This window comes from Capsicum annuum, chromosome 10, assembly GCF_002878395.1.
Source record: "Capsicum annuum cultivar UCD-10X-F1 chromosome 10, UCD10Xv1.1, whole genome shotgun sequence".
In the NCBI taxonomy this organism is placed as follows: Eukaryota; Viridiplantae; Streptophyta; class Magnoliopsida; order Solanales; family Solanaceae; genus Capsicum; species Capsicum annuum.
Genome location: NC_061120.1, coordinates 73062685 through 73089768, shown reverse-complemented (window position 1 = coordinate 73089768; position 27084 = coordinate 73062685). Strand labels below are relative to the sequence as shown.

General features: G+C 35.6%; 1 protein-coding gene across 1 annotated transcript; it reads right to left on the bottom strand.

The window, feature by feature from the left end:
• Window positions 1–6781: 6781 nt before the first annotated feature.
• On the bottom strand, window positions 6782–7753 carry LOC124887742. The gene has a single exon (XM_047397658.1). It carries the CDS (start codon window positions 7751–7753, stop codon window positions 6782–6784), a length of 972 nt encoding a protein of 323 aa, XP_047253614.1.
• Between the last annotated feature and the right edge of the window lie 19331 nt (window positions 7754–27084).

Here is a 27084-nt window from a genome sequence, read left to right as displayed (position 1 = left end):
GGAATAGATATTTTCCTATATGAGATATCACATATAGAAATGATGAATATCCCTATTGATGGTATTAGGTCTGTACGAGACCAACAATCCACTCTTCCTATCATTCAGTCTATATCTAATGTTAGTGGAAACTACAAGGCTGGAGTTAGGAAAAGCTCTTGAAAAGAGAGTTTTAGTTACTCTTCAGATTTGTCAACAAAGGTTTGCTTCCCCGGTCAGAGAAATATGCAGTTGCTTTAGTAAGAGATATTTTGCTTATAGAAGCTCTCAGTAAATTTGAATTGATCAATTTTTCTACCCAAATAATTGAACATATTCATAATGTGTTATATGTTAAAGAGGGAAAGCATGGATTACCCTATGTTTATTTACTCACCAAGGTGCTTAAAAAATTTATGATTGAGTATATGAGAGTAATTGTTGGCATATTCAAGCAGATGTTTACCATGAGCACCCTGATTTAAAATAAATGTGTAGAAGGAAAGGTAGGGACCAAGTCCCAGGTGTCTACATTATTGGACATTCAGGAGCACTTGACTGGAGATTTAGGAGAAATGATGGTGGATTTGGCTACTCATGATGCTGAGATCATAAATCTAAGTTCAAAGATATAACACCTACCTACTGAGGACCCTGGTATCTCGTATGATCTAAAAGCTGAGAATAAATTGTTAAAGTCATAGGTTGTTGCACTGACCGGTGAATTTCAGATTCTCTCAACTGAGATCAAGGACCTTACTACGCAACTTTTGAATGGATATGCTGTAGAGAGTGATCGTATGGATATGCTTCTTAGATCCCTGACCCCCAAACCTCCTTCCACCTAAGCTTAATTCCTCCTAAGCCATGTTAATCTCTATTCCTATTGTCTTAATTCCTATGGCACTTTTTGGTTTTTGTAGTCTCATATTTCATGTAATGTATCTGGCATTTCCTTCTCCTAAATGAAGTGATTGTTCTTCCTATCTGCTGCAAGCCCTCTTTATCTCTTTTTCATTCATGTTAGTGTAGCATCAATGGCCATAAATTAATTTGTTCTTATTCTTACTTTCTTTATTTTATTTTTTCTTTTTTAATGATGCCAAAAGAGGGAAGATGTGCTCTTATGAAGAATTTAGTTAGATTTACACGGACCCGGTCCTTGTTGCAAGAGGAATGGAGTTAGTTTCTAGAGTTTGTTGGGGATTAGGAAATTTGTCAGTAACTGAAAGAAGCTATACTTTTATACAGAAAGTTGGTAGCACGGCAGTAGAGGTGTTGAACCTCGGCTAATGGGTAAAATTCTTTTTTTGTTTTATCTATAAAAGGACCACTTATACACAATAAAAGATGGTTTTTGGAAACTCAAGAATTCTCTTTAACAGAAAAATCTATCTCTTTGAACATGGCTCATACATCATCAAGAGACCTAATTAAGTGTTCATTTAGTATTTTGGTATCGTAAGTCATTTGTGCTTTGCTCTCATATGGTAAATCTGCTCCTGATATATAAAGGATCAACAATATTTTAGCTTATCCAAGTCTTCGTTCGGGTAGCATTAGTTATAGGTAATTGATCAAGTCATTTGTAAGTCGGTCAAGTTTAGCTTACCTTTTGGTAGTATTGAGTCTTGGGTTGAATTATCTAGGATTATTGACTAGAGTTAGTTAGGTGTGGTGTGGTAGAGTTACTACACATGTGTCATTGTAGAGTTTCTACAAGTATGGTGATTATAGAAGTTTCTATCACTTGATTGCATGAAGATTAGTGGATCTTTAGGAAATCCTATGAGAAAGGTCATGGTTTTTCTTCTCTTGATCTAGGAGGTTTCCACATAAACATTATGTGTTCCTTACATTATTGAATTATTTTATTTTTACTATTATCTTATTGTGTTTGTTATATAAGGACCTGGTCCTGTCGCATTTGGTAGACTCATACATTTCATCAAAACATCACCTCGGCAGAATGACAAAATATGTTATGCATTGTTGTGGTTTCAATCTTGCTAGAGACATTATTTTTACCTTTGTTGAATCCCCTTGTCAAATGTCCTAGCACCCGTCCCTGTAGGGAACTATCATACATTCATCCTGTAAGTAGAATTTTCATCTAATGTATAACAACCTAAAAGCTTAACCCTCATGTTCTTCTTTCTTTTCATTATAAAATTTTTATAAAAAGTTTGGGGGTATGAGAAGAGGAATTGGGGAAGGTATTACAATGTTGGGAAATAAACCATCACCAAAAATATGAAAGTTCAGGTAGTTGTTAAGATTCTTCAATCCTCATGTTGTGACCTAAGCAACATTCAAAATTAATATTGCCACACTAAATTATTTTTGGAATATGATCATGAATAAAATATGAAATTTACCTAGAGTTGTGTAGCTGATACATCCTTAAAAAGTTGTAGAGGTTGTCTGAAATCTACAAGTGGTTTTATCAGTCAGATGCAAGAATCTTGCATATCCAAAATCCCCAACATGAGCAACCAATTCTTCTTCAAGGATAATATTGCCGGATTTGAGATCACAATGAGCTATTGATATTTGAAAATCATTATGAAAATAATGGATTTCACTAGCAACATCAGTAGAACTATTGAGTGGTTGCATAAACGCCAACACTTTTTGCTGAACATTTTCTCTTGAATTATTCGAATGCAACCAGTCCTTTAAATTCCATTGACCATAAACTTGTAAACCAATGCCTTGAATTCATTGCCACCATAATCGATATCAAAAAGTGCAGTAAGTAACTTAACCAAATTTCGTTGTATAACATTTCTGAACGCCTCACATTCTGCTATAAAACTTTTGATTTTTCCATGCTGTAAAAGATTCAATACTTATATAGAAACATGTTTACAATCCATTTCAAAAATCCCCTTATAAACATATCCATCACTCTCAAAACCAATCAAGTTTCTCGAAGAAAATTTGTTGGTAAATTTCAGAATACTATGATATCACATAGCTAGGAGTTGGTTTAGATCTTTATCCAATGAAGGAAACATTTTTTGGACCGTCCGAATCAATAGAAGAGAAGATCACCAACCATAAGAACTAGCCCTAAAATTCCCAATATTATTGAGATCACAACCTTAAAGTTAATTTTCATTGAATAAATGAAGTTGCATTTGGGAAATTTCAGGCCAAGAACACCACCACAAATTCTAGTATTTCCAACTAAGGAAATATGTTCACATTCTGAAAGATGCCTCTTTCTGGAAAGGCACCTTCACAGTCATTGAATTACAAGTTCAAGAAATGCAAGGCAATGCCTTCCAAGTACATTGGAACCATACCTGACAGCTTATTTATGGAAAGATCTAAAACGTGAAGACTCCTTAATATTCAAATTTAGAATGAATAAATCCATGAAGTACATTTATTTTCATTATTAAATTAACAATTGTCACACAATGTTACTTCCTACCACACACGCAAGAGTACATGATCGTGCAACCAATAAAGTGTCCCTTTCAAGCCGAATATTGATCCCATAAGGACTTGGTGTTTAGCAACCAATCCAAATCTATCATTACTAATTATATTAAATAACTGTGAGTTGTATCCAAAAGAGAGTTTGAGTTTTGGAGATTTGAAACTAACACTAAACAATAATAAGAATATAAAGTGTTTGAAACAATAATAAGGAGGAATCCAGGATCGAGCCAATTTAAACAATCCTACAAAGCTGCATAATCTCGCTGGTCAAGTTAACTATATTTATTGTTTGTCCGTGGGGTTAATAAAATGATTATGATATTTTGAGCCTCAAATCATCTATCTAAATTAGCCCCACAACTACATCTTTGAGCGGGTATGTGAGACCTAATTCAGACACATTTGTATGTTTTTTCGTATTTGAATCAAATGGGGTAAATTGAGTATATTCCTATCCTAACCATGAATCCTATCTTTAATTCATCTAAAATACAACAACTCATTCCATGTTCCATGTTTTAAACTAATGTTACTCTTTCCAGGCTCACAATAGAAGTATAAATGCATTCTAAAGTTCTCAAATAAATAAAATAGTAATAACAAGAACATATGAACAACCAAATATGATAATTAACTCTAAACCCACCTAATTGAATGCTAAGTAATCATGTTCGTAACCTCAACCCTAGAAAGATGGTTTTTAGCTACTTATAATCTACTTTACAATCACCAAATTAATATAGTTCATGAAAAGAGAAGAATAAAAACTCTATTTGGAGCCTCCCAAGTGTATTTTCACTCCCAAGACTTCCAAAAATCCTCCCATAAAATAAAACAAGCGTCCCATTTATAGTAAAATGTTAAAAGTTGTCGAAACACTCTTTCATGACACACCCTTATCGTGTGGCACGGAGGGCGTGGGAAGCCCTTATCACAGATCGCATTTATTTCTTGACATTTAATTTTTAGCTAGCTTTATTCCACACCCTTATCTCGTGGCTCATCTTATGTGGCACGAAGCTATGTTTAAAACTCCACTTTCCTAATATGGTGTAGTCTGCCCACTTTTTGTGTCCCATTATTTGTTGATGCCTTTTCAACTCTCTTTAAGCTCGTATTGCTTCTCGATATTGCTCTTAATGCCTTCAATCATCCACAAGCATGGAATTGTCACCCAATCAAACTCAATCTTCAAAAAAGTATAGTCCTAAAACACTAGTCCTATCCATTAGTTTACAAACAAATTAAGCTAAATCAAATAAATATAAATGTAATATACCTCACAAAATAGATAAAAGTATGGGCAATAATTAGCACTCAGACATATAAATACACCCAAGATCACCACCCCACACTTAGAATCTTGTTCATCCTAGAACAACTCCTTACACTAACCCTACACAAGGAAGATTCTAACATTACTACTTCATCTAACATACTCGATCTAGAACTACAACGACCATATGAATAGCAAGTTCTATGTTAGGCATGTCAAATTATAATTGAAACCACATGAATACTACTTTAAGGCTTTCTGGCCTCAAGAATTAACTCTACTAAGTTGGCAAACTCATGCATATTACTCAACCTAGAGAAGATATAAGTCAGATATCCACCATTAACCATGCATCCTCACTACAAAAGAGTTACTTGTATTCACTCCCATATATGCACTTTAACTTAAGGATGGGTATAAAAATCACATTCTGTTTACTGTCACAAAGAACTCACATGTCACATAATACAAACCATATACTTACCCTTAGTGTAGTACTCCACTAATATCAGAATATCAAAGCTCAGTCAAGTAGGACTTTAAGGATTATAATGTAGGCTAAGGGACGAGTAGAAATTATTCTAGCTTGTAATAGTTATTGTCTTACCTAAGAACTTTAATACATCACACTTTACATCAAACTTATCTCAAACCACCCTATTTTCCACCATTTTTATCTTCCTGCCTCTCTTTTATTTTTCCCCATCTCTTTAAGCTAGTTTACACTTCTTTAGTAAGAGTATTTGATATCACTGTATGATTCACTTTTGATCAATTTTTATTTTAATTACATTACTTCCAACTACAACACATAAAATTTTTCAACATGCTAATAGCTACTATTTCCTTGGGGCTTCACCATAGGAATTTTTCTTTTTCAATTATACAATCCTTAAAATATCAATTTTTCAACTAAAGTGCTATGGATTTTTGGATCAAATTACAATCAACTAAAAATAAAGGAATAATATACATACAAGGCTACCAAATAATAGGCTAAAGTCTCAATAGGGCTAACTAAGATCATACAAAAAGGGTAGATAAAGTAGGCATAAAACTTGGATGTCAAAGAAATACCTATATCATGTTCTAAACTTAAAATTCTATATTTCTCTTTACAAATACATAGGTCAAGTTCCAGACATCACTATCCAACACAAAATATAATCAAAAACCTCACTCACACATGGCACGTGCTTAAATTAAGATGGATCACTACAATCTTTCAACCAAGAAATAGTAAAAATTCAATATAAATCCAACATCACATAAGATTCAAATAATTGAGCCTAGGTATCTAAAAAATAGTCATTCAATTCATTACATATCATGCTATATACAACACCAAATTATATCATATAATCATGTATGGCACCCAACAAGAGCATCTTTATTTATTCCTAATAATAAAATATTTAAAATTAATCCTGAAAATTAAAAAGGGATATCGGGTTCAAAGGGCTCCCCTAGAAAAAGAACCAAATAGAAAAGGCGAGGGGTAGGTGAAGTGTACTTCTACTTACAGACAATGCAACAAACACTGAAGACTAAAAATAAACAATGGTGAAATAATTTTTATAAATTTAGTCAAAAACTAGAAAATAAATCAAAATGAAAATCTTATAGTGCCTTCACCCTATAAAATCAAAAGATTTCCTACCTCACACTTAAAACCATACTTTGTCTCCAGAGTAAAAATTAAAATTAAGGATAAATATACTCTCTAAGGCCTCTAGGCCTAGCTAATAGAATCTCATCCATCAAGGAGGCTAAGAGGACCCCACATTCAGTTCGACCATGCTACTTAGCTTAGATCTCAAGTACTCAAACTTTTCTTCAACTTGTTGACTCAAAAAAAAAAAACACAACCAAAGGTGATAGTAAAGAAAAACTAAAAATAATAAAAATAACTAACTTAAATTAGGTTTTCTATCAAGAAACATCTGATCTATTATCATGGCACGACCAAACTCAAAACTCTCAACCATAGTCTCTCATCCTTTTCCTCCAACTCAAAGACCATCTTTTTATTCTTATCTAACCTTTTTAGTGCCTACTCTCAAGGTCTAGTTATCATTTTACACTTTCTTTTTCAGGCTTTTCTTTAAGTTTGCAAATTTCTATTTTAATTGTTGACTTAGGAAACTCCATAAAAGAGTCTAAACAGGTAATTAGAAGCTTACACTCCTTCACCACATACTCATCCTCTTCTATAGGTTTGATCATGCAAAAATACTTGTAGTGAGAGGGTGCATTGAGTGCTTTGTACACTCTGAAGACCATCTTTTCATCATTCAATCTCATTTTAAGAGTGCCCTCTCTAGCATCTATCGGTGTTCCTCCCTTAGCTAAGAATGGGCGTCCCAATATAATTTGTACCTTGTCATTTGCATCATGATCAAGAAAAATAAAGTTAGTAGGAATAATGAAATTACAAACCTTGATGAAAACATCCTCTGTGATTTCTTTAGGGATCATTCTAGTTTTGTCCGCCATTTGGAGCACAACTGAAAAGGGCCTTGATTTTCCCAAACCAAGAGTATCAAACTCTAAAAAGGTAATTAGGTTATTGCATGCCCCTAAATCACTCAAAGCATGAACCATATCACTTTCAACAATTTGTATAAAGAGGCTTAAACTCCCAAAGTCCTTGAACTTTTTAAGGATTTTGCTTATTACCATAGAACTACACTCCTCAGTAAGTGCTACCATCATAATATCACCAAGCTTAGCCTTATTTGTCACCAAATCTTTCAAGTACTTAGCATACTTAGGCATTCCCTGCAAAACATTAAGCAAAGGAAAGTTAATGTTAAGTTTTATGGACGTGTCAAATAACTTCTTAAAACAAGCATCCTCTTTGGCTTTCTTAAGATTTTGAGAGAATGGAAGTGGTGGTATTTTGGATTTTTGCATAGATGCCTTTGCTTTTGTATGCTTAGACTTTCCCAATTCATCCTCTTTGGCTACCACTTGCTTCTTATCTTCTTGAAGTATGATCAAATTTGCTTGCACCTCATGATTTTTCTTTGGAGGTCTCTCCATTAGGTCTCTACCACTTCTTAAGGTGATTTCCATCACTTTCTTTGGATTCTCTGTATCACTAGGTGAAATACCTTGAGGTATTGCATTTTATGCCTGAGCTAACTAGACCAACTATGTTTCTAAATTCTTCTTAGGTATTTTATAATTTGTTTTTCTTTGAAGCCATTAATTCTTAGTTGGCCAAGAGCTTTTTCAATATCTCTTCTATATTGCTGGCTTGAGTGTTATTCTGATTACCTTATTGGGTGAAATTGCTGACTAATCCTGATTAGTGACCCATGAATAGTTGGGCTGCCTCTGCTAGTTGTAGTTGTTAGAATTACCATAGTTTTGATTTCACTTTTGTGCATTGCACACAAAATTCACTGACTCCATATTTGCGCCACATAAGTCTACAGAGTGACCACTACCTCCAAAAATCTTACACTAAATTTGATCCTACTAAATTGTATTAACTTGTGACTGAGGTTTATTCACATTTAACTTGTAGAACTGCATCATCATTTGGTTTAAAAAGAAGGCTAACTGTGCAGTCAATATTGTGATACTATCTACCTCTATCATGCCTGTAGGATTCCTCTCCAGACTTCTTGATACATCACCTTTCCACTCTAGGTTATCTTGTGTAATTTGATTAAGTAGAGTATGCAGCTCGCCATACATTTTCTCCTAAGCTTATGAATATAGAAAAGTATTTGTGTTATGGCCAAGTCTTTCATCAAAAGTATGAGCTAATACCTTATTTTCTTATTGGTGATGAGGATAATTTCTAAGAAGAGAATTAAATCTCTTCTTTGCCAGGTAGAGATTCTCATTTGGCTTTTGTTTAAAACTTAGGATCTTAATCCTCAACTTTACAATTTTTCTAGAGTGAAAGAATTGGATGAGGAACTTATTTTTCAAGTCATCCCAAGTTGTGATCAAGTATGATGGATTTTTCTTTAACTATTTCATTGCTTCCCCCAATAGTGACAAGGGGAAGAGAGTAAGCATCATGTAATTTTTGAAGACTCCATCAGGAAAGAAAAACAAATTCATTAAGAGGACTTGTGGATCCTTATGTGACAAGTTTTTGAATTTCCTGTTGTTATGCGATAATTGCATCATATTTTATTTAAGCTCAAAGCTACCCTAAGTTCCAATCTACGGATGGCAGAGGTAACATTAGTCGAGAGTCAAATTTCCACTTTACATACTATTTTGTGGGATGGTTGTTCATCATCCATGACTACAAGAATGGATTTGCCCCATTGAACTTATAGGATAGGATAAAAAAGTTGCTTCTCTCCTCTTAGAGCAAGTGTCGCTCAGGTTTAGGATATGGTTCAAACAATTTCCTATCCCTTTCCAAATTGCTTTAGAGTTCACTTGGAAATGTAGGTTTAATAGCTAAGACCAAGTTCTTAGAACTTATCGAATAGAGTAGTAAAACTAAAAATTAGAGAGTTGCTAATTTTTCAAGTCCCCGGCAATGGCACTAAAAACTTATTGCAATCGACCGCACACTTAAGTGTATGTGGTCATGCTAGTAATAAGGTGGAATTGTTTAGGAAAATATCAATCCCATAGGGACTTGGTTTTTAGCAAGCAATCCAACTCTACATTACTAATGATATTAAACAAGTACGAGTTCTAACCAAAAGAGAGTTTATGTTTGGGAGATTTGAAAGTAACACTAAACAATAATGAGAATATGAAGTGTTTGAAATAATAATGAGGAATCCTGGGATGAGGCAATTGAACAATCCTACAAAGCTATACAATGTCGTTGGTTAAGTTAACTATTTTGTTTGTTGGTTCACGGGGTTAATAACATGACTAAGTCCTTTTGAGCCTCTAATTGTCTATCTGAATTATCCCCACAACTACATTATTGAGTGGGGATGTGAGAACTAATTCAAACACATTTGTATGTCTTCCTATATTTGAACCAAGTGGGGGAGAATATGTATAGTCCTATACTAACCGCAAATCCTATCTTTAATTCATATAAAAGACAAGAATCCATTCAATATTCGCCACGTTCTATTCCAATGTTCCTCCTTTTGGGCTCACAATAGAAATGAAAATGTATTCTAAAGGTTATGAATCAATAAAATAGTAATAAAAAGAACATATGAACAACCAAATATGACAATTAACTTTAAACCAACTTATTTGAACGCTAAGTAATCATGTTCGTAGAATCAACACTAGAAACAAGGAATTTAGCCACTTATAATCTACTTTACAATAACCAAATTAATGTAGTTCATACAAGAATTATGTAATGAAAATAGAAGAATAAAAATCCTATTATAGCCTTCCTCATGTATTTTTCTCTCCCAAGTCATCCAAGAATCCTTCCATAAAATAAAACAAGTGTCTTATTTATAGTAAAATGTCAAAAAATATGGAGAACACCTTTTGTGACATGCCCATATTGCATGGCTCAGAGGGAGAGGCCTACCCTTATAATGGATTTCCACTATATCTTGCCATTCAACTTTTGGTCAGCTTCGTGTCAAGCCCTTATAGCATGGTTCAGCTTCTGTGGAAAAAAATTATGTTTAAAACTCCAATTTCCCTATATGGCCTAGTCTCTCCACTTTTCTTCGTTTTCATGCTTTGTAGATAACTTTCCAACCCTCTTTAAGCTAGTCTTGCTTCTCGGTATTTCTCTTAACACCTTCAATCATCCACAAGCACGATATTGACACCCAATCAAGCTCAATCTTCAGAAAAGTCTAGTCCTAAAACACTAATCATATCCATTAGTTCACAAACACAAATTAAGCTCAATCAAATAAATATAAATGCAATGTAGCTCACAAAACAAAAAATATGGGCAATAATTAGCACTCAGGCGTATAAATACACCCAAGATCACAAAACTTCCATGTGTATTGGGAATTTCACCAGTGAGATTATTAAAAGAGACATCTAATAATAAGGAGATTTTCCAGGTTATTAAGTTCCTTGAGAAGGGTGCCAATTAATTTGTTACTAGAAAGGTTTAGAACAACTAAGTAAGTGATGAGACAGACTTCTTTGGGTATCGAACAGATTAAATTATTTTGGTTCAATTTAAGATATAACAAATTTTGATATTTTACAACACTTGAAGGCATTCTACCTCTAAGATTGTTATAATAAAGATTTACCTCTTTTAAAAGGCTCAGATTTGCAATGAAAAAGGGTATACTACCTGAAATTCTATTTTATGACAGATGTAAATGGCATAGCTTGTAAAGCTTCCCAATAGTGGGGGGATGATACCTGTGACTTTTTTTCTACTCAGCCTAAGCTCTTCCAAGTTGATGAATTTCCCAATATCTATTGGGATATGTCCAGACCTCAAATAACCCAATAGGAGATCTACACCTCCTACCATAGAAAGCCTTAAAAGAATCCATCTGAATACTCAAATAATATCTATTATTGTATGCAAACTCTATAAGAGGCAACTGATCCAACCCACTTCTCTTAAAATTAAGCACATAGGCCTTTAGCATATCCTCCAAAGGCTGAATAGTCCATTCCTCTTGTCCATCCATTTGAGGGTGGAAAGCAATGCTAAGTTTCACCTTAGTCCATAAACATTTCTGAAATAAATGCCAAAACTAAGAAGTAAACTACGTACCTCGATATGAGATAATGGACATAGATTCTCCATGTAACTTGACAATCTCCTAAATAAACAACTTGGCATAATCCGCTACTGAGTAGTTAGTCCCCACAGGCAAGAAGTGAGTAGACATAGTCATCCTATCCATAATGACCCAAATCAAATCATACTGATTGCGGGATTGTGGAAGACCCATAATGAAATCCATATTGATCACCTTCCTTTTTCACATAGACAACTCTATCTCTTGAGACATACCACCAAGCCTCAAGTGTTTTTCCTTAAATTGTTGATAGACCATAAACTTGGCAATAAAATTTTCAATATCTCTCTTTATATTGTTCCACGAGTATATCTCCTTTAAGTCATGGTACTATAACGACCCAATTTTCTAAAACCAAAATGTCACACGGTGCTCATGATCCCGAAGGACCACAAGCTAACCCTCTACTGATATATATAACTGGACACTGCATAATATAGATAATAAATATGGAAACTAGCCATAAGGTTTAAAAAAACTAAAAATACTCAAAATTTAAAACAAAATATTGATACATCTGTCAGAAAAGCCTCTAAACTATTTGAGCTGTAGAGTTGATGGGACATATCCCCAACTAACTTCATCTATTGATAATAAACAAAATCTGATACAATAATGATAAAAGGATCATCCTCGAATAAAGAGGAATCACAGCTATGTCTACTGCTACTAACTAGGATTAAGCTGCTAAGGGTACTCTGGATCTCGTGCCACGAAACCTATGGTGTCAAATAAAACACCATAGCACAAATACATCAGTATGGGAATGTACCAAGTATACAGATGAGGTAAGCCTAAATCCAAGTCTTATTCATGAACAATTACTAAACTAAATAATCATGAGAGTACTGAATAAGAACAGATACATGAATGCACAAACCATAAATACAACCATCACGGCTCTCAATACTGAAACTCGAATACTGCATTACTGTCATCTGAACTCACTAATAATACTGAGATACTGAACAACTAAATCATCTAATACCGATAGCTAGTACTAGAGTTAAGATCAGTCTTATGTAGCGAGTGATCTCAGAATCTGAGGATACTAAAGTTGATTGACTAAATATACTCACGTCATTGATTGAATTTTAAGCTTTCTACTCTCGACTGACTGCATCAGAGATCAAACCTCTCTAATAGATGATTCCAAAATCTACTATCAATGATAATAAAAGATCATGTCCTAATCTGACAACAAGAATACTCAACTGAATCTGAGACTGAGATCAAGCCTATTGACGGGTGATCTCTAGATATGATAACAAGAATACTCAACTGAATCTGAGTCTGAGATCAAGCCTATCTGATGGGTGATCTCTAAATCTGATAAAAAGAATACTCAACTAAATCTGAGACAGAGATCAAGCCTATCTGACGGGTGATCTCTAGATTTGATAACAATAATATTAAAATTGTAATTGTGGGAAGTAGCCACTTAACCAACATGTCCTGAATCTTAACTGGTGGGGTCCAACCTATAACCCCAGCTGGAAAAGTGTCAATACCATGCCACAGGTAAAGACCTCTCGATTCAAGCCTATCTGATGGATGACCCTCGCAGAAAGTTAAGCCTAAGGCAATATAATAGTCAAGCCTATTGACGGGTGACCAGCCTGTCCTAATAGGTGACTTCTGAATCCTGTGCTAGCTACAAAGTTCTGGAGTTTAGGTATTGCTCTTAATGACTCTGCCTATTTCACAGGGAGCCGCCATCCCTGCCCTCACTCAGTGCTAGCTCCTACTCCCAACTAAAAGACTCTGAACTGATTTTTCACTGAACACAAACGAAGCAAAATCTGATACTGATCATGTTTCTCGAATGATCTGACTGGGTTAAGCTGAATTCACTTGCTTCTGTATCTGATGGATGACTACCAAATCTCGTTATCAGATTGAATGACACTGAGCTTTGAATAGAGTACTCGATTACTACAATCATCAGAGCTGAACACTTGAATACTTCTAGATCTGAACTGGGTACAGAACTGAGGCTAGATTACTAGCGATACACAGATTACTGAGAGTTCTTAAGTTTTCTATCTGTTTGAGAATACAGAGTTCTATAACTTGCTGAGTTCTGAGAATCATGGCTCGACTAAATTATCATGAAACTAATACGGGCTCTAGACAACAGCTAAATTTTTGGGTATAAATACCCCCAGGACTCAATAACATAAAAGTAAAATATAACCATCCTTGACTAATCATAACCACGGTCATTCATTCACCATCATAATCACTAAAGGATCTCTTCAAGCATTTAGGAATCATAAACATGTGATAATATAGGAATACATATTATTGGCTCATACTCCATTCAATAAGGTCTTACATCAAATACTTGGCATGTATTAAAGTCTTAGCTTGTATCAAAGAGAATATAATTGGGGAATTTCATGCTATCATGTCACAATTCATTCGCTAAGGCTTTTCAACAAACACTTGACGTGCATGGGATTGCACAAAAATGGAGATTTCTAGTCAACATGCTATAATGGCTCTAATTCCTTCACATAACCATTTTATCAAACATATGTAGAGAATGCTTTACTTATTCAACCATTTCTACACTTAATTGACATGAACATATCACTTAATAAGAAACTTGAAGAGGTTTATCATGAATTTCACATACTAGGGTCAAAGCTTGAAAACCTTGTAAACAAAAATTAATCACAACTCAATGATAGCAGGAACATCAATTTCAACTCACGTGAATCATGAAAACCCATAAACACAAGATCTTTGAATTTTAGAAAAGGGTTCTTGAGCTTCTTGGATGAAAGAGACCCAAGAATCAACATCTACATACCTTGGGGAAACTTTTTCCTTGAAGGCTCTTGGAGAGATTCTTGATTTCTTGATTTCTTTATTTCTCTTGATTTTTATTGAAGAAGAAGGAAGGGTTTTGATTTTTTATAAACCCTAGTTTTTTATGTTGAAGATGAGAAATAAAGTTGTGAGCCTTGATCAGATATAAATAGGGGCTGAAAAGAGTGAGAAAAAAAACAAAGAGCCCTGTTAAAAATGAGTTTAAAATGTTGAACGGGATCTACTATGGTCGAAGTGATGGTCCGTCGCTAAGACTGACAGTCCTTCGGACCATCCATCACACAGCAATCAAAAAAAGAACACACTACCTCAGCGCGATGGTCTGTCGCAGCCTTGATGTTCTGTCGTCCTGGCCGTCACACTTGGGCGTCATTTCTTTGGTTGCGATGGGCTGGGAGATGGTCCATCGCAAAATCGATGGTCCATCAATTCAGCCATCGCACCTGGATGGTTCTGACTATTTTCAGTAAAACGGCCATAACTTTCTTATCCGATACCGGATTTTGACAAAATTGGTATCAATGGAAGCTTATTCAATGCTCTACATAAAAAATAATCGATATTAAGGAAATTTTACATGGTTCAAAATATGTATCACTTGGGAAGACACTTATCAATTCTAAGGCTCAGACTACGAGAGAAATTTGTGAGGTCTTACATTATCTCCCCTTTGAAAACATTCATCCTCAAATGTCGCTTGATAGGCTAAAAATACAGATCGACTGAACTTACTCAAGGAATGGGAGAATCTAAAAAATGACTATGCAACTGGAACTACTGATACTCTAAGTTCTCATACTGGACATGCATACCTTACGCTTAGAATACTCAACTGAAGCTACTCATAAGCTGAATTCTCATAATGGACATGCATATCTGATGCATGGATGCATAACTGGGTTGACCTCATGAATGCATGACTGAACACACTGAAAGGATGAACTCTTTCTACTGAACGGGCATATCTAATGCATGAATGTCTGACTGAACTGACTCTCAAAATCATGACTAGCTATGCAATGATCGCTGATGTTAACTTCATAAAAAGAGTATGAACATGAAAATAAATGAGCCAAACAAAAAAAGAGCATCACAATATCATAGGGTATCTCTCCCTTGGGACTCTATGTCCCTCTACAAACAACATGCTGAAATACTGGGGCGGGGCACGGGGTACCTATGAACTGGGTCATGATTGACCGACTTAGATCTGAAACTCATGCATGACTTATGCAAACATATAAACTCAAAATAGAAGCAAGGGATCTAGAAATGCATTTCACAAAGATGAAGGATTCATAACATACCTGAGTTTATATCAGGAACCTTTCCTGATCATGGAGAGCTTAAAACACATAGAGACTATTCTAACGCGGACCACCATTGGCATCGAAAAGGGTACTCTACTGAAAAAACTCTCTACCCCTCAGAGCTAGTGCTCTACATTCTCGCATCCTATGGCCTGGCTCACCATACCTAAAAGATACATCACTACCAGCTCTACGCACATCTAGGTGGCTCTTGCCATACTCTTTATAAAGTAGATTGGTACGAACACTACTAGCATTACTTACAGCTTTGGAGCCTGGCGCCCCATTATAACTGGCATCCCCGAACTTCGTTGTGGGTATACTAGGTTAAGATGAAGCTGGGACTAAAAATATCTGACTATGCTAAGAACGACTACCACCCTAGGACCCTGCTTGAGAGAAACTATAACTACCTGTCCTGGATCTCTTATTCACTCTCTCTCTCTTTCTTTTGTATTATCTACCTCAATTTGCTATGTATGCATCATCAGCCTAGCAGCACCATAGGTACTCAGCCGCAGCCGCGATAGTGATATCCGAGTGTCGCATCTACATTTCTTCAGTGGTGAGTCCTCATGGTTCGAGGACCAAGTTGCTAGTTTTGGTGTTGTTGTTTTGTGATCCCTTTGGTTTATTGAGTCAGTTATGGGTTTGTCCCAATGGCACATTGATTTTGCTATATAGAGGCTATATCAGACTAGTGTATTATTGTGTTTGAACCCAAGGGTAGTGCTTTGGCTTAAAGGGTTAGCTTGAGGCTACGTGTAGCCTTGGGCATCGTGTGGCATCTCGGGATGATATTTTGGGGCATTACAAACTTGGTATCAGATAGTAAGGTTGTAAGGAGTCCTAGGGAGTCTGACAAACCACGTTACATAGATTCTTAAGCATTGATGTGTAGCGCACCACACCTATGATCAAAAGGTTATGGGGCATTCTAGAAAAAGTCATTTCTTTCTTTCTACAAGATTCTATCATGATTACAATTATTTTCTTCTGCTGTTAATTCATGCGTTCTTATAACAGAAAATGCCTCTACATCAAGCTTGCAGAAACAATAACCAACCTTAATCTGTTGATCTGTTACATAAGACGATATCCCATGCCGAATTTTGGGTATTTTTTTAGACGCTAGCCTAGGCAGTTATCGCCAATACTCAGGCTAACGCTCCACCTCCATAGGAAAATAATTTGGCAGTAGCATAAATTTATGACTTTATGCGGATGAATCCACCAGAGTTTCATGGGTCGAGAGAAGTTGAGGACCCACAGATATATATTGATGAAATAAAGAAAATTACACAGATTATACATGTGACTGAGGAATAAAGTGTGGAGCTGGCTTCTTATTGGTTGAAGGATGTTGCCTATGACTGGGTGCAGATATGGAATAAGGGTAGAGAGAAAAATACCGCTTCAGTGACTTGGCAATTATTCCAAGATTCTTTCTTGGATATATTCTTTCCTCTTGAGTTATGGGAAGTTAAGATAGAGTGTTTTATGAATTTGAGATAAGGCTCCATATCGGTTAAGAAGTATTGTCTTAAGTTTAATCAGTTATCGAAGTACGCTCCCAATATGATGGTTGAGTCAAGGACTAGTATGAGCAAGTTTCTAATTAGGGTGTCGAGTTATATGGTAAAAGAATGCAGATCTGATATGATCAACAGGGAGATTGATCTTCCTAGATTAATGATTCACATCCAACAGATTAAGTCAGACAAGATAAAGGAAAGAGAAAGAGTAAGAGGGATTAAGAGAGTCAGATTAGAGAAACAGGGGTCTAGTCAGACTAGATTCTCCAGAGAGATTCGCCCTCAGTTTCAGAGATGTCCATTTATACCTGCACCTTCCTCAGCTAGTGCTCCCATATATCAGGTCAGGCAGAAGCTCGAGAATAGGCCGGTAACTTCTAGGTCTAAGGACAGTGTAAGCAACCGGCCTCATCCTTTTTCGTGTTCTAAGTGTGGTAAAGACCATTTTGGGGAGTGTAATATGGGGCAGCGGGGCTGTTTTGGTTATGGAAAGTTGGGTAACATACTTAGAGACTACCCGTATGCCAAATAGTAGAGTCGTGATACCCATCCCTAAAGTCAAGCTACCAGTACCCCACCTTCCATAGTACGTCCAGTTCCTCCTCAAGGTGCTTCATCTAGTACTACTGGCGGTCAATGCCAAAATTATTTCTATACTATACCACCTCGCCAGGAGCAAGAGGACTCTCCCGATGTTGTCACTGGTATGCTCTGTGTTTTATATTTTGATTTCTATGTGTTGATGGACCCTAGTTTGAGTTTTTCTAATGTGACACCTCTGATTGCTGTAAATTTTGAAACAGATCCTAAACTAAGTTCTGAGCCTATTTTGGTTTCTACTCCGATAAGAGAGTCTATCATTACTAAGTGGGTGTATAAGAAATGTCCTATTACTGTCTTTCATCAGTTTATGTGTACTAATTTGATTGAGCTAGATATAGTTGACTTTGATATCATTCTGGGTATGGATTGGCTTCACTCATGCTATGCTTCTCTTGATTGTCATACCTGTGTGGTCAAGTTTCAATTTCCTGATGAACCTATCCTCGAATGGTCCGGGAGATCTGTGATTCCTAAGGGTCATTTCATATCCTATCTCAAAGCTAGAAAGTTGATTTCCAAGGGTTGCATCCACCATTTGGATCGGGTTAGAGACACTAAGTCTGAAACCCCAACTATTCAGTCAATTAATGTTGTTAATGAGTTTCTTGATATTTTTCCAGAAGATCTCCCTGGAGTACCTCTTGATAGAGAGATAGAGTTTAGGATTGACCTTCTTCTCGATACTCAGCCTATTTCTATTTCTCTGTATCACATGGCTCCCGCGGAACTTAAAGATTTGAAAGAGCAATTGAAAGATCTATTAGACAAAATCTTTATCAGACCTAGTATGTCTCCGTGGGGTGCACCTGTCCTATTTGTGCATAAGAAATATGGTTCTTTATGGATGTGCATTGATTACCGACAGCTTAATAGGGTTACTATCAAGAATAAATATTCGCTTCCTCGAATTGATGATTTATTTGATCAATTGCAAGGTGCGAGCTACTTTTCAAAGATAGACCTCAGATCCAGTTATCACCAACTTAAGGTAAGGGAATGTGATATCCCCAAGACAGTCTTCCAAACCCGTTACGGTCATTTTAAATTTCTAGTAATGTCTTTCGGGTTAACTAATGCTCCAACGGCTCTCATGGATCTTATGAACCATTTATTCCGGCCATATCTAGATTTATTTGTAACAGTGTTCCTTGATGATATTCTTATTTACTCTCGAAGTGAGGGTGATCATGCAGATTATCTCCAAATCATGTTGGAAACTCTTCGAACTCATCGGTTGTATTCTAAGTTCAGTAAGTATGAGTTCTGTCTGAACTCAGTAGCCTTCTTGCGTTATGTTGTTTCTTCCAAAGGTATTAGAGTTGATCCTCAAAAGATAGAGGCTATAAAGAGTTGGCATAGACCTATTTCTCCTAATGATATCCAAAGTTTCTTGGGTCTAGCTGGCTATTATCATCGTTTTATTGAAGGGTTTTCATCTATTGTGTCTCCTATGACCCGTTTGATCCAAAAGAAAGTGAATTTCTTGTGGTTCGATCTTGTGAGAAGATTTTTTAGGAGTTGAAGACTCGACTCACTTCATCCCCTATGTTGACTTTGCCTTATGGTGTTGATGGTTTTGTGGTGTATTGCGATACTTCCAGAGTCGGTTTGGGTTGTGTATTGATGCAAAAAGCCAAGGTTATAGCTTATACTTCTAGGTAGCTAAAGCCTCATAAGAAGAATTATCCTACCCATGACCTTGAATTAGCTGCCGTGGTTTTTTCTTTGAAAATCTAGAGACATTATTTGTATGGTGTCCATGTCGACGTCTTCACCCACCATAAGAGCTTACAGTATGTATTCCCCCAAAATGAGTTGAATCTTAGGCATAGACGATGGTTAGAACTGTTGAAACATTATGATATTAGCATGCTATATCATCCGGACAAGGCCAATGTAGTAGCAGATGCCCTTAGTCGAAAGTCCATGGGTAGCGTAGCACATGTGGAGATTAGTAAGAAGGATTTGGCCCATGAGGTACATCTTTTGGATAGATTAGGGGTTAGGTTGCTTGTGATGCTGAGGGTAGTATAGGAGTGCAAAGAGGTTCTGAATACTCTTTAGTTTCAGAAGTGAAGGAGAAGCAAGACAGGGATCCTACCTTGGTCAGGTTAAAAGAATAAGTTAAAGACCAAAATATGGAGGTTTTCTCCCAAGGGGGAGATGGCGTTTTGAGACTCTAAAAAAGATTATGTGTTCCAGATGTTGATAACTTGAAGCAGAGAATTATGGCGGAAGCGCATGGTATGCGATACTCCATCCATTCTGGTGCTACTAAGATGTACCATGATTTGCAGGAAATCTATTGGTGGAACGGTATGAAGAGGAACATAGTAGATCAACAGGTTAAAAAAAGCATCAAAATCCCAGTGGCATGATGCAAGAGTTTAGCATTCCTACTTCGAAGTGGGAAAAAGTGAATATGGACTTCATAGTTGGTTTGCCTCCTTCTCGTCGCCATCATGATTCGATTTGGGTTGTCGTAGATTGGCTTATGAAATCAGCTCATTTCTTGCCTGTGCTTTCATCGTATACAGCTTAAGATTATGCTAGAATATATATTCGGGAACTCTTCAGACTTTATGGAATCCCTTTGGCTATTATTTCTGACAGAGGTACTCAGTTTACCTCTCAGTTTTGGAAATCTTTCCAGAAGGGTCTCGGTACCCAAATTCATTTAAGTTTGTCTTTCCATCCACAAATAGATGGTCAGGCCAAACGGACCATTCAGACTTTAAAAGATATGTTGAGGGCTTGTGTACTTAATTTTAAAGGTAGTTGGGATGAGCACTTAGCATTAATCGAGTTTGCTTACAATAACAGTTTTCATGCTACTATTGGAATGGCCCCATTTGAAGCTTTGTATGGTAGAAGGTGTAGATCACCCATTGGTTGGTTTAAATTAGGTGAGGCTACCGTGACTAGACCGGATGTGGTGTTCGAGGCCATGGAGAAGGTTAAGTTAATTTGGGAAAAGTTCAATACCACCCAAAGTCGTCAAAAATCATATGCAGATGTAAGAAAGAAAGACCTTGAATTTGATGTTGGTGATTTAGTGTACTTGAAAGTTTCACCCATGAAAGGTGTGAAGAGATTTAGGAAGAAAGGGAAACTAAGTCCCCATTACATTGATCCTTATAAGATTGTGGATCGCATTGGGAAGGTAGCGTATAAGGTTGAATTGTTCGTGGAGTTATGTAGCGTCCATCCGATTTTCCATGTTTCTATGCTTAAGAAGTCTATTAGTGATTCTGTTGTGATTGATCCTTCCAGAAGCTCGGGTATTCAAGATAGTCTTTCATATGAAGAGATTCCGATTAAGGTTTTTGACTTTCAAGTTCGTAGGCTAAGAAACAAGGAAGTTCCTATGGATAAAGTGCTTAGGCGAAATCAATCCATGGAGAGTCATACTTGGGAAGACAAAGCGGATATGCGTGCTAAATATCCCCACCTCTTTCCTATGAATTCTAAGCATGTCAAAGGTATCGTTCTCTTTTTATTTAATCCTTATTGCTATGTTTATCTTGGCTTGTGTGTTTTCTACGATATCAAAAAAAATCTAGAATGGAGTATATGCTTGGGCAAGATGATTTTTCTCTATATACTCATTTTTATAGTATTCTTGACCTACCTATCAATATTCAAGGATGAATGTTTCCAAGTGGGAGATGATGTGATGCCCCAGAAAAATTTTCTGTTAAGATCTCGGACGAAAATGTGTTGAATTCTGTTCTTTATCGTGATTAATAATTTTTTATATGGAATTTCTGGATATGCAACCCATCATTGCTTAGAGCATCGAGTAATCTTTCCAATGATATGTCGATCATCCAAAACGGACACTCGAGTGATGAGTTATGATCATTCCGATCTAACCGTTAATATTATGAACAGTAAATGTGCAGGAAAACAAATATTGAGGCTAGGCAAATTTTAGGATCAACTTCAAAAGATCATAACTCCTTGTACATAATGATCTGGGTGATCTACTATATATCAAAAGAAATCTCTGAAAGTCCTCTTTCCAATGAAATTTGTTTCATCCAATTTGGCCATCGGAGCAAAAAGTTATGGTCGATCTACTTCAGCCTATCAAAACAGTCCACCAAAGGACAGATTTGACATTCTTTGATTTTTAAGGGTATTTTGGTCATTCCCACTCCAATCCATCCGGGTAAACCATGGATTTAAGTACATTAAGAGCATTCAATAGCTTATTTTTCTCCAAAATTTCCTAAGGCTCAAACCCCAACCCTATTACTCCAAGTTTCATCCTTCTATGTCTCTTGATTGAACCATAGAAATTTTAAATTGATTTGGGATTCGAGTTGATCATGTTAAGGGCTTTGAGAAGCACCCTTTATTTTCGTGAATAAAGTTCCAGAGTCGCAAGTTCATATTCATCTTCGATTTTTAGGTATGTGAGTCTTTGATCAAGATTATCCTTTCTATCTTGTGCCCGATATTTTTGTTGAATTACATTAACATGAGATTTTACATGTTTTACCATGAATTGGAAATATGGTTTTATATCTTATATTATTGTCCATGAGCTATGGGATTATGTCATCCGATATGTGTATGATGTTGAGATGGAATTATGTCCAAAAAGTATTTGATTATGAGAGTATGATGAGTTAATTTGTTAAGCCATGATTTATAGTATCATTCCACTATTTCCTTATTAACAATTTATAATTGATATCAAAAATTCTATATTCCTACTATGGGTTGATGTCTCAAGTACCTTTAAATGAGAGTTGGATGGAAAATTGAGAAATGTTAGTATTGAAGTTGCAATGAGTCTTGGTATTTTCTGAATGGTTTTGATGAGTTAAATTGTTAAAAGTATTATGTATGGAGTCTTCATATCCTTGTCCGAATGTCGATTCGGTTATGGTTCAATGCATTGATACCTTGTTGATGTTGAGGAAGATTAAATGTTTTAAGCTAAAATGTGTTGAGTTAGGAATCCACAAATTGATATGATTTGATAAATGATAAAGAGATTTGATTTGGTCTTTCTGATAGACCCTTTTGATGTTGTGGTGGATTTACTAACGCGTTCTGAGCTTTTCGGGGAGTAGTACTTAGCACTGAGAGGGAAATTTGGTATTTCCCCAAACCTATGTGTCACCGTAGGGTTGTTTGATGATGATATTATTGGCCAAAGAGCCCGATTGTGAATATTGCAGTTTTAAGATCATACTCCCTGGCAAAGAGTATGACGCTCCCGCCAAAGGGGGTTTCAAACATTGGTATTCCACGTAGCTCATGTGGGGTAGTCGGTTATAGGAAACTCCCCTGTCCATAAGAGTTATGTTCATTGAAATACCGAGTCACTCCGAGTTTTGATGTGGTAATTCAAGTTGCCTATGATAATCTATAATGATTTATGAGGTTTTTCTCCTACATTTCCTATCTAAGATGTTATGAGTTGCATGATTCAATGTCACTCAAGCCAGGTATGTCATTATGGTCCGTATGTACGTTTTTATGAAATTTATGATATTATTTATATTTTGCATGCGCCCCCACATAATCATTACGTATCATGTGCTGACCCACATATTTCTCTATGGGATACATTCTTACCATGATGTAGGTTTAGGTACTCAGCCGCAGCCGTGACAGTGATATCCGAGTGCCGTATTTACGTTCCTTCAGTGGTGAGTCCTCATGGTTCGAGGACCAAGTTGCTAGTTTTGGTGCTGTTGTTTTGTGATCCCTTTGATCTGTTGAGTCAGTTGGGCATTTGTCCCAATGGCACATTGATTTTTCTGTATAGAGGCTATGTTAGACTAGTGTATTGTTGGGTTGGTTTGTTTATAGACATTCCATATATGTATAGTCTAACGATATTCCGTGCCATGTGCGATGTGATATGATATGTACTTATATATATATATCCTTAGCGTAGCGTGTATGTTGTTGTGTTGGAACCCAAGGGTAGTGTTTTGGATTAAATGGTTAGGTTAAGGCTACGTGTATCCTTGGGCACCGTGTGGCATCTCGAGATGTTATTTCAGAGCGTTACAACTATATCGGTTATGCTCTCCCTATTAAAACAGATCCAGTGCGTGTTAGCTACACGAATCGAGGAAATTCAAAGAAGGGTCAGATACATGAAGGCTCCAACAATCCCAAATGTATATAATATGTGAACTATACAAACGGTCATAAAGACCCTCACATCGGCAAACGTGGTTTCTAGTATTAGTCCCCCCGTACCGCCACATTCACAGTGAGCTACATGCACCCCTTTAAGCTCAAATTAAAACATTTACACATAATCTCATCTATTAACCCAGGAGTTATATATTAAGGAATTTACCATTCATATCATCATACTAATTGTGCTTGCACACTAAGTCCAACTATTCAATTCTAATCCAATTAAACCAATTAACTCCCAAGTTTCATTTTAAAACCAAACCATGGCCACCAAGGCCTTTCAAATCCATTTTAATCCATTTTTCCATTTATATAATGCAATAGTTCCAAAAGTGGGTTAAATCATATAAGTTCCACATTTAAAATCAAAGTTCATGAAGGTGGTTTTAGGATACTATTATTATCAAGCCAAAGTCCAACAAATTAAGGGAACCAATATTCCCCATTTCAACTTCCCATAACTATGCACCTATTCAATTTAAAAACCACAATTTAAAGCGTGGATATCATATTAAAACATGGGGAAAGCAATTCCAAAAGTAAACAATCCAAAATCCTTAACCCAATTACAAACCCACAATCAAATTCACATAAATAATGATTAAACATATGTCATTAGATAAAAATCAAGTTAGGGAAGAGATACGTGTCTGAAACACTAAAGAAATTAGAAGATGAATCACAAATTAAAGCTTAGATGATTAATCTCTTAAAAACCCTAATTTTTTTTGCTTGGAAGTTTGAGAGGATAAGATGATGTTTATAGTTTTATATTTGATGTTAAAAGGGACCTTAGATGATTTAAGGTCCTGGGTAAAGTGTAAAGGAATGAAAATACCAAAATACCCTTAATTAAAAAAGTACAGAAAAATTGTTCCCAGTCGTAATGGGTTAGGTGACGACTCATGGTGACTGGTAACTAGTCACTTCCTGGACTCGTGGCCTGATAAGAAACCTTGGGCACCTTCATTGTTATGGTCACAATTCCCTCACCACTACTAATAACGATACCATATGAATCATGGGGACTAAGTTGTGATGAATACAGTAACTTGGGCATAATTTACTGGTGAGACTATGAGTCATGACTCATGATGAGTGATAACAACTCATCACTAAGTCATATTCGGCAGTGTTGTCAATACTAAAAATTCTTAGAGTCCAATACCTGGGGTATTACATTATTAAATATGTTTTCAAGGTTTATTCTGTTCAAAAAAATAAAATATTCACCAATTATTATTTTTCCTGTTGTTTTAGAATAAATATGATTAAATCAATACCTTATAGTTAGTTCTACAAATAATGTAGCCTCCTTATGTTATTTTTACATCAGCACCAGCTATGGAAAAAAAGCATGAATTTTTTAGGATTTATTCTAAGTGCTTGCAGTAGAAGATGTTCTTCTACTTGACTGCTTTGAATCTAAAGAAGTTCCTTAAGGAGTTTTTTTCAATTTTTAGGGAATTATTAACTCCTGATTTGAACGTTCATATTGGTTGAAGACTTAAAAGCACTCAAACTTTTTATGCAGAAAATACATTTTGAATGGACTAGAGGATGATCTATACAATGACTATGGGAATATGCAAATTTTGAAAGAACTATGGAATATTTTAGAAAAAGAAGTACAAAATTGAGGATGTTGAGTTGAAAAGTTTTATTGTAGACAAATTTTTTTAACTATAAGATGGTCGACAATATGCTTGTATTATCTAAGTCTAAGAGATGAAAGTTATCATTCATGATCTCCATGTCAAAGGTATGACTCAAATTAGTACTTGTATTGAAAGTATTAATTATATTGCTAATTGTGAAATTTTTTATTAAAGACTGTTATCAATGCAGCATTTCAAGTTGTAACTATGATTGCAATATGTCTCCTTTATGGAGGGACTTTAATACTACTTAAAACATAAGTTTAAGGAAACGAAACTTGAAGATATGATTATCTGATTTAGAATCAAAGAAGGCAGTAAGGCTTTTGAACTAAAGGTGCTTGAAAACTCCACTACAATTAGAGCAAAGATTGTTGAGACTACTCTAACAAATTCAAAAAAAAATTATCCTATCTAGAAGAAACTAAAGGGAGATTTCCACAATTGTGGAAAGGCTAGAGTACAGAAGGTTGCGGAATGTCGGGCTCCAAAAAAAGAAAAGAAAAGGTCAAGCAAATATAGTTGAAATAAATGTGTAAATTGATGAATTGTGCACTATATTATCTGAGTGCAACTTAGTATTAAATCCCAATAAATGTTGGATTGATTCTGCAGACAATCAATGTGTTTTATTGTTAGAGAAATATTTACTTGATATGCTCCCGTTGGACTAGACGAGGCTATTTTCATGAGAAATTTTGTGATACCAAGATTTCAGATAATAGAAAATTATTTATAAAGATGACCTCTAACAACATGTATTTTCTAAATAAGATTAATCATAATCGTGAAATTAGGAAGAACTTAGTTTGTACTACACATCTAGTCAAAAATGGATTTAAGCATGTTTTTGTTTCAGACAAAGTTTTAATAAGAAAAAGAAAAATGTATGTAGAAAAATGTTATCTTACTCCGATCCTTCTCAAGCTTATTATAATTATCATTGATAACAATAAAATTTTTGCTTCTTCTTACTTACTTGAGTCAAGTTATTTTTGATCTTCCCGTTTAGGATATGTCAATTATAAAATCTTGCCTAAAATGATTAATTTGAAATTTATAATGACCCTTCAGTTTACTTTCTATATTCTTGATTATTCTCATCGTCAGAGCTTTCTTATAGCTGCCTTAAGTCATTTATGACTTGCTGGGACTGACAGTTCAATTATCAAATAATTCATTTGATTTTATAGAGCCAATTTCTTATTTTGAAGTCATCGCTAGTTCAAATTGGTTACCGAGTAAAAAATTTAGTCAAACATACTCATATGCCAATTTTGACTGTCCCAATAGCTCCGAAATGTCAATTGTAGGTTGAGTAGACCTTTGGTTCAGGTTCCAAGACACTCGAGCTCATTTCGAGCTATTGATCGGAAGGTGAGAAAATAGAAAGTTGGGAATGGGACCTACTTTTCATTGAAATAACCTTGGATGAAAATTTTGACTACGTCATTGAGTCCAAAACATTAAATTTGATATGGTAGAATAGTCCATTTGCGTATACGGGATTTTGGATAAATCCTGGGGGATGGCAGATTTCCAAGTCTCAGCTGGTGATAGTGC

Excerpts from the sequence above, each read along its gene's own strand:
- LOC124887742 (XM_047397658.1), bottom strand. The coding sequence starts at position 7,753 with ATGGAGAGACCTCCAAAGAAAAATCATGAGGTGCAAGCAAATTTGATC.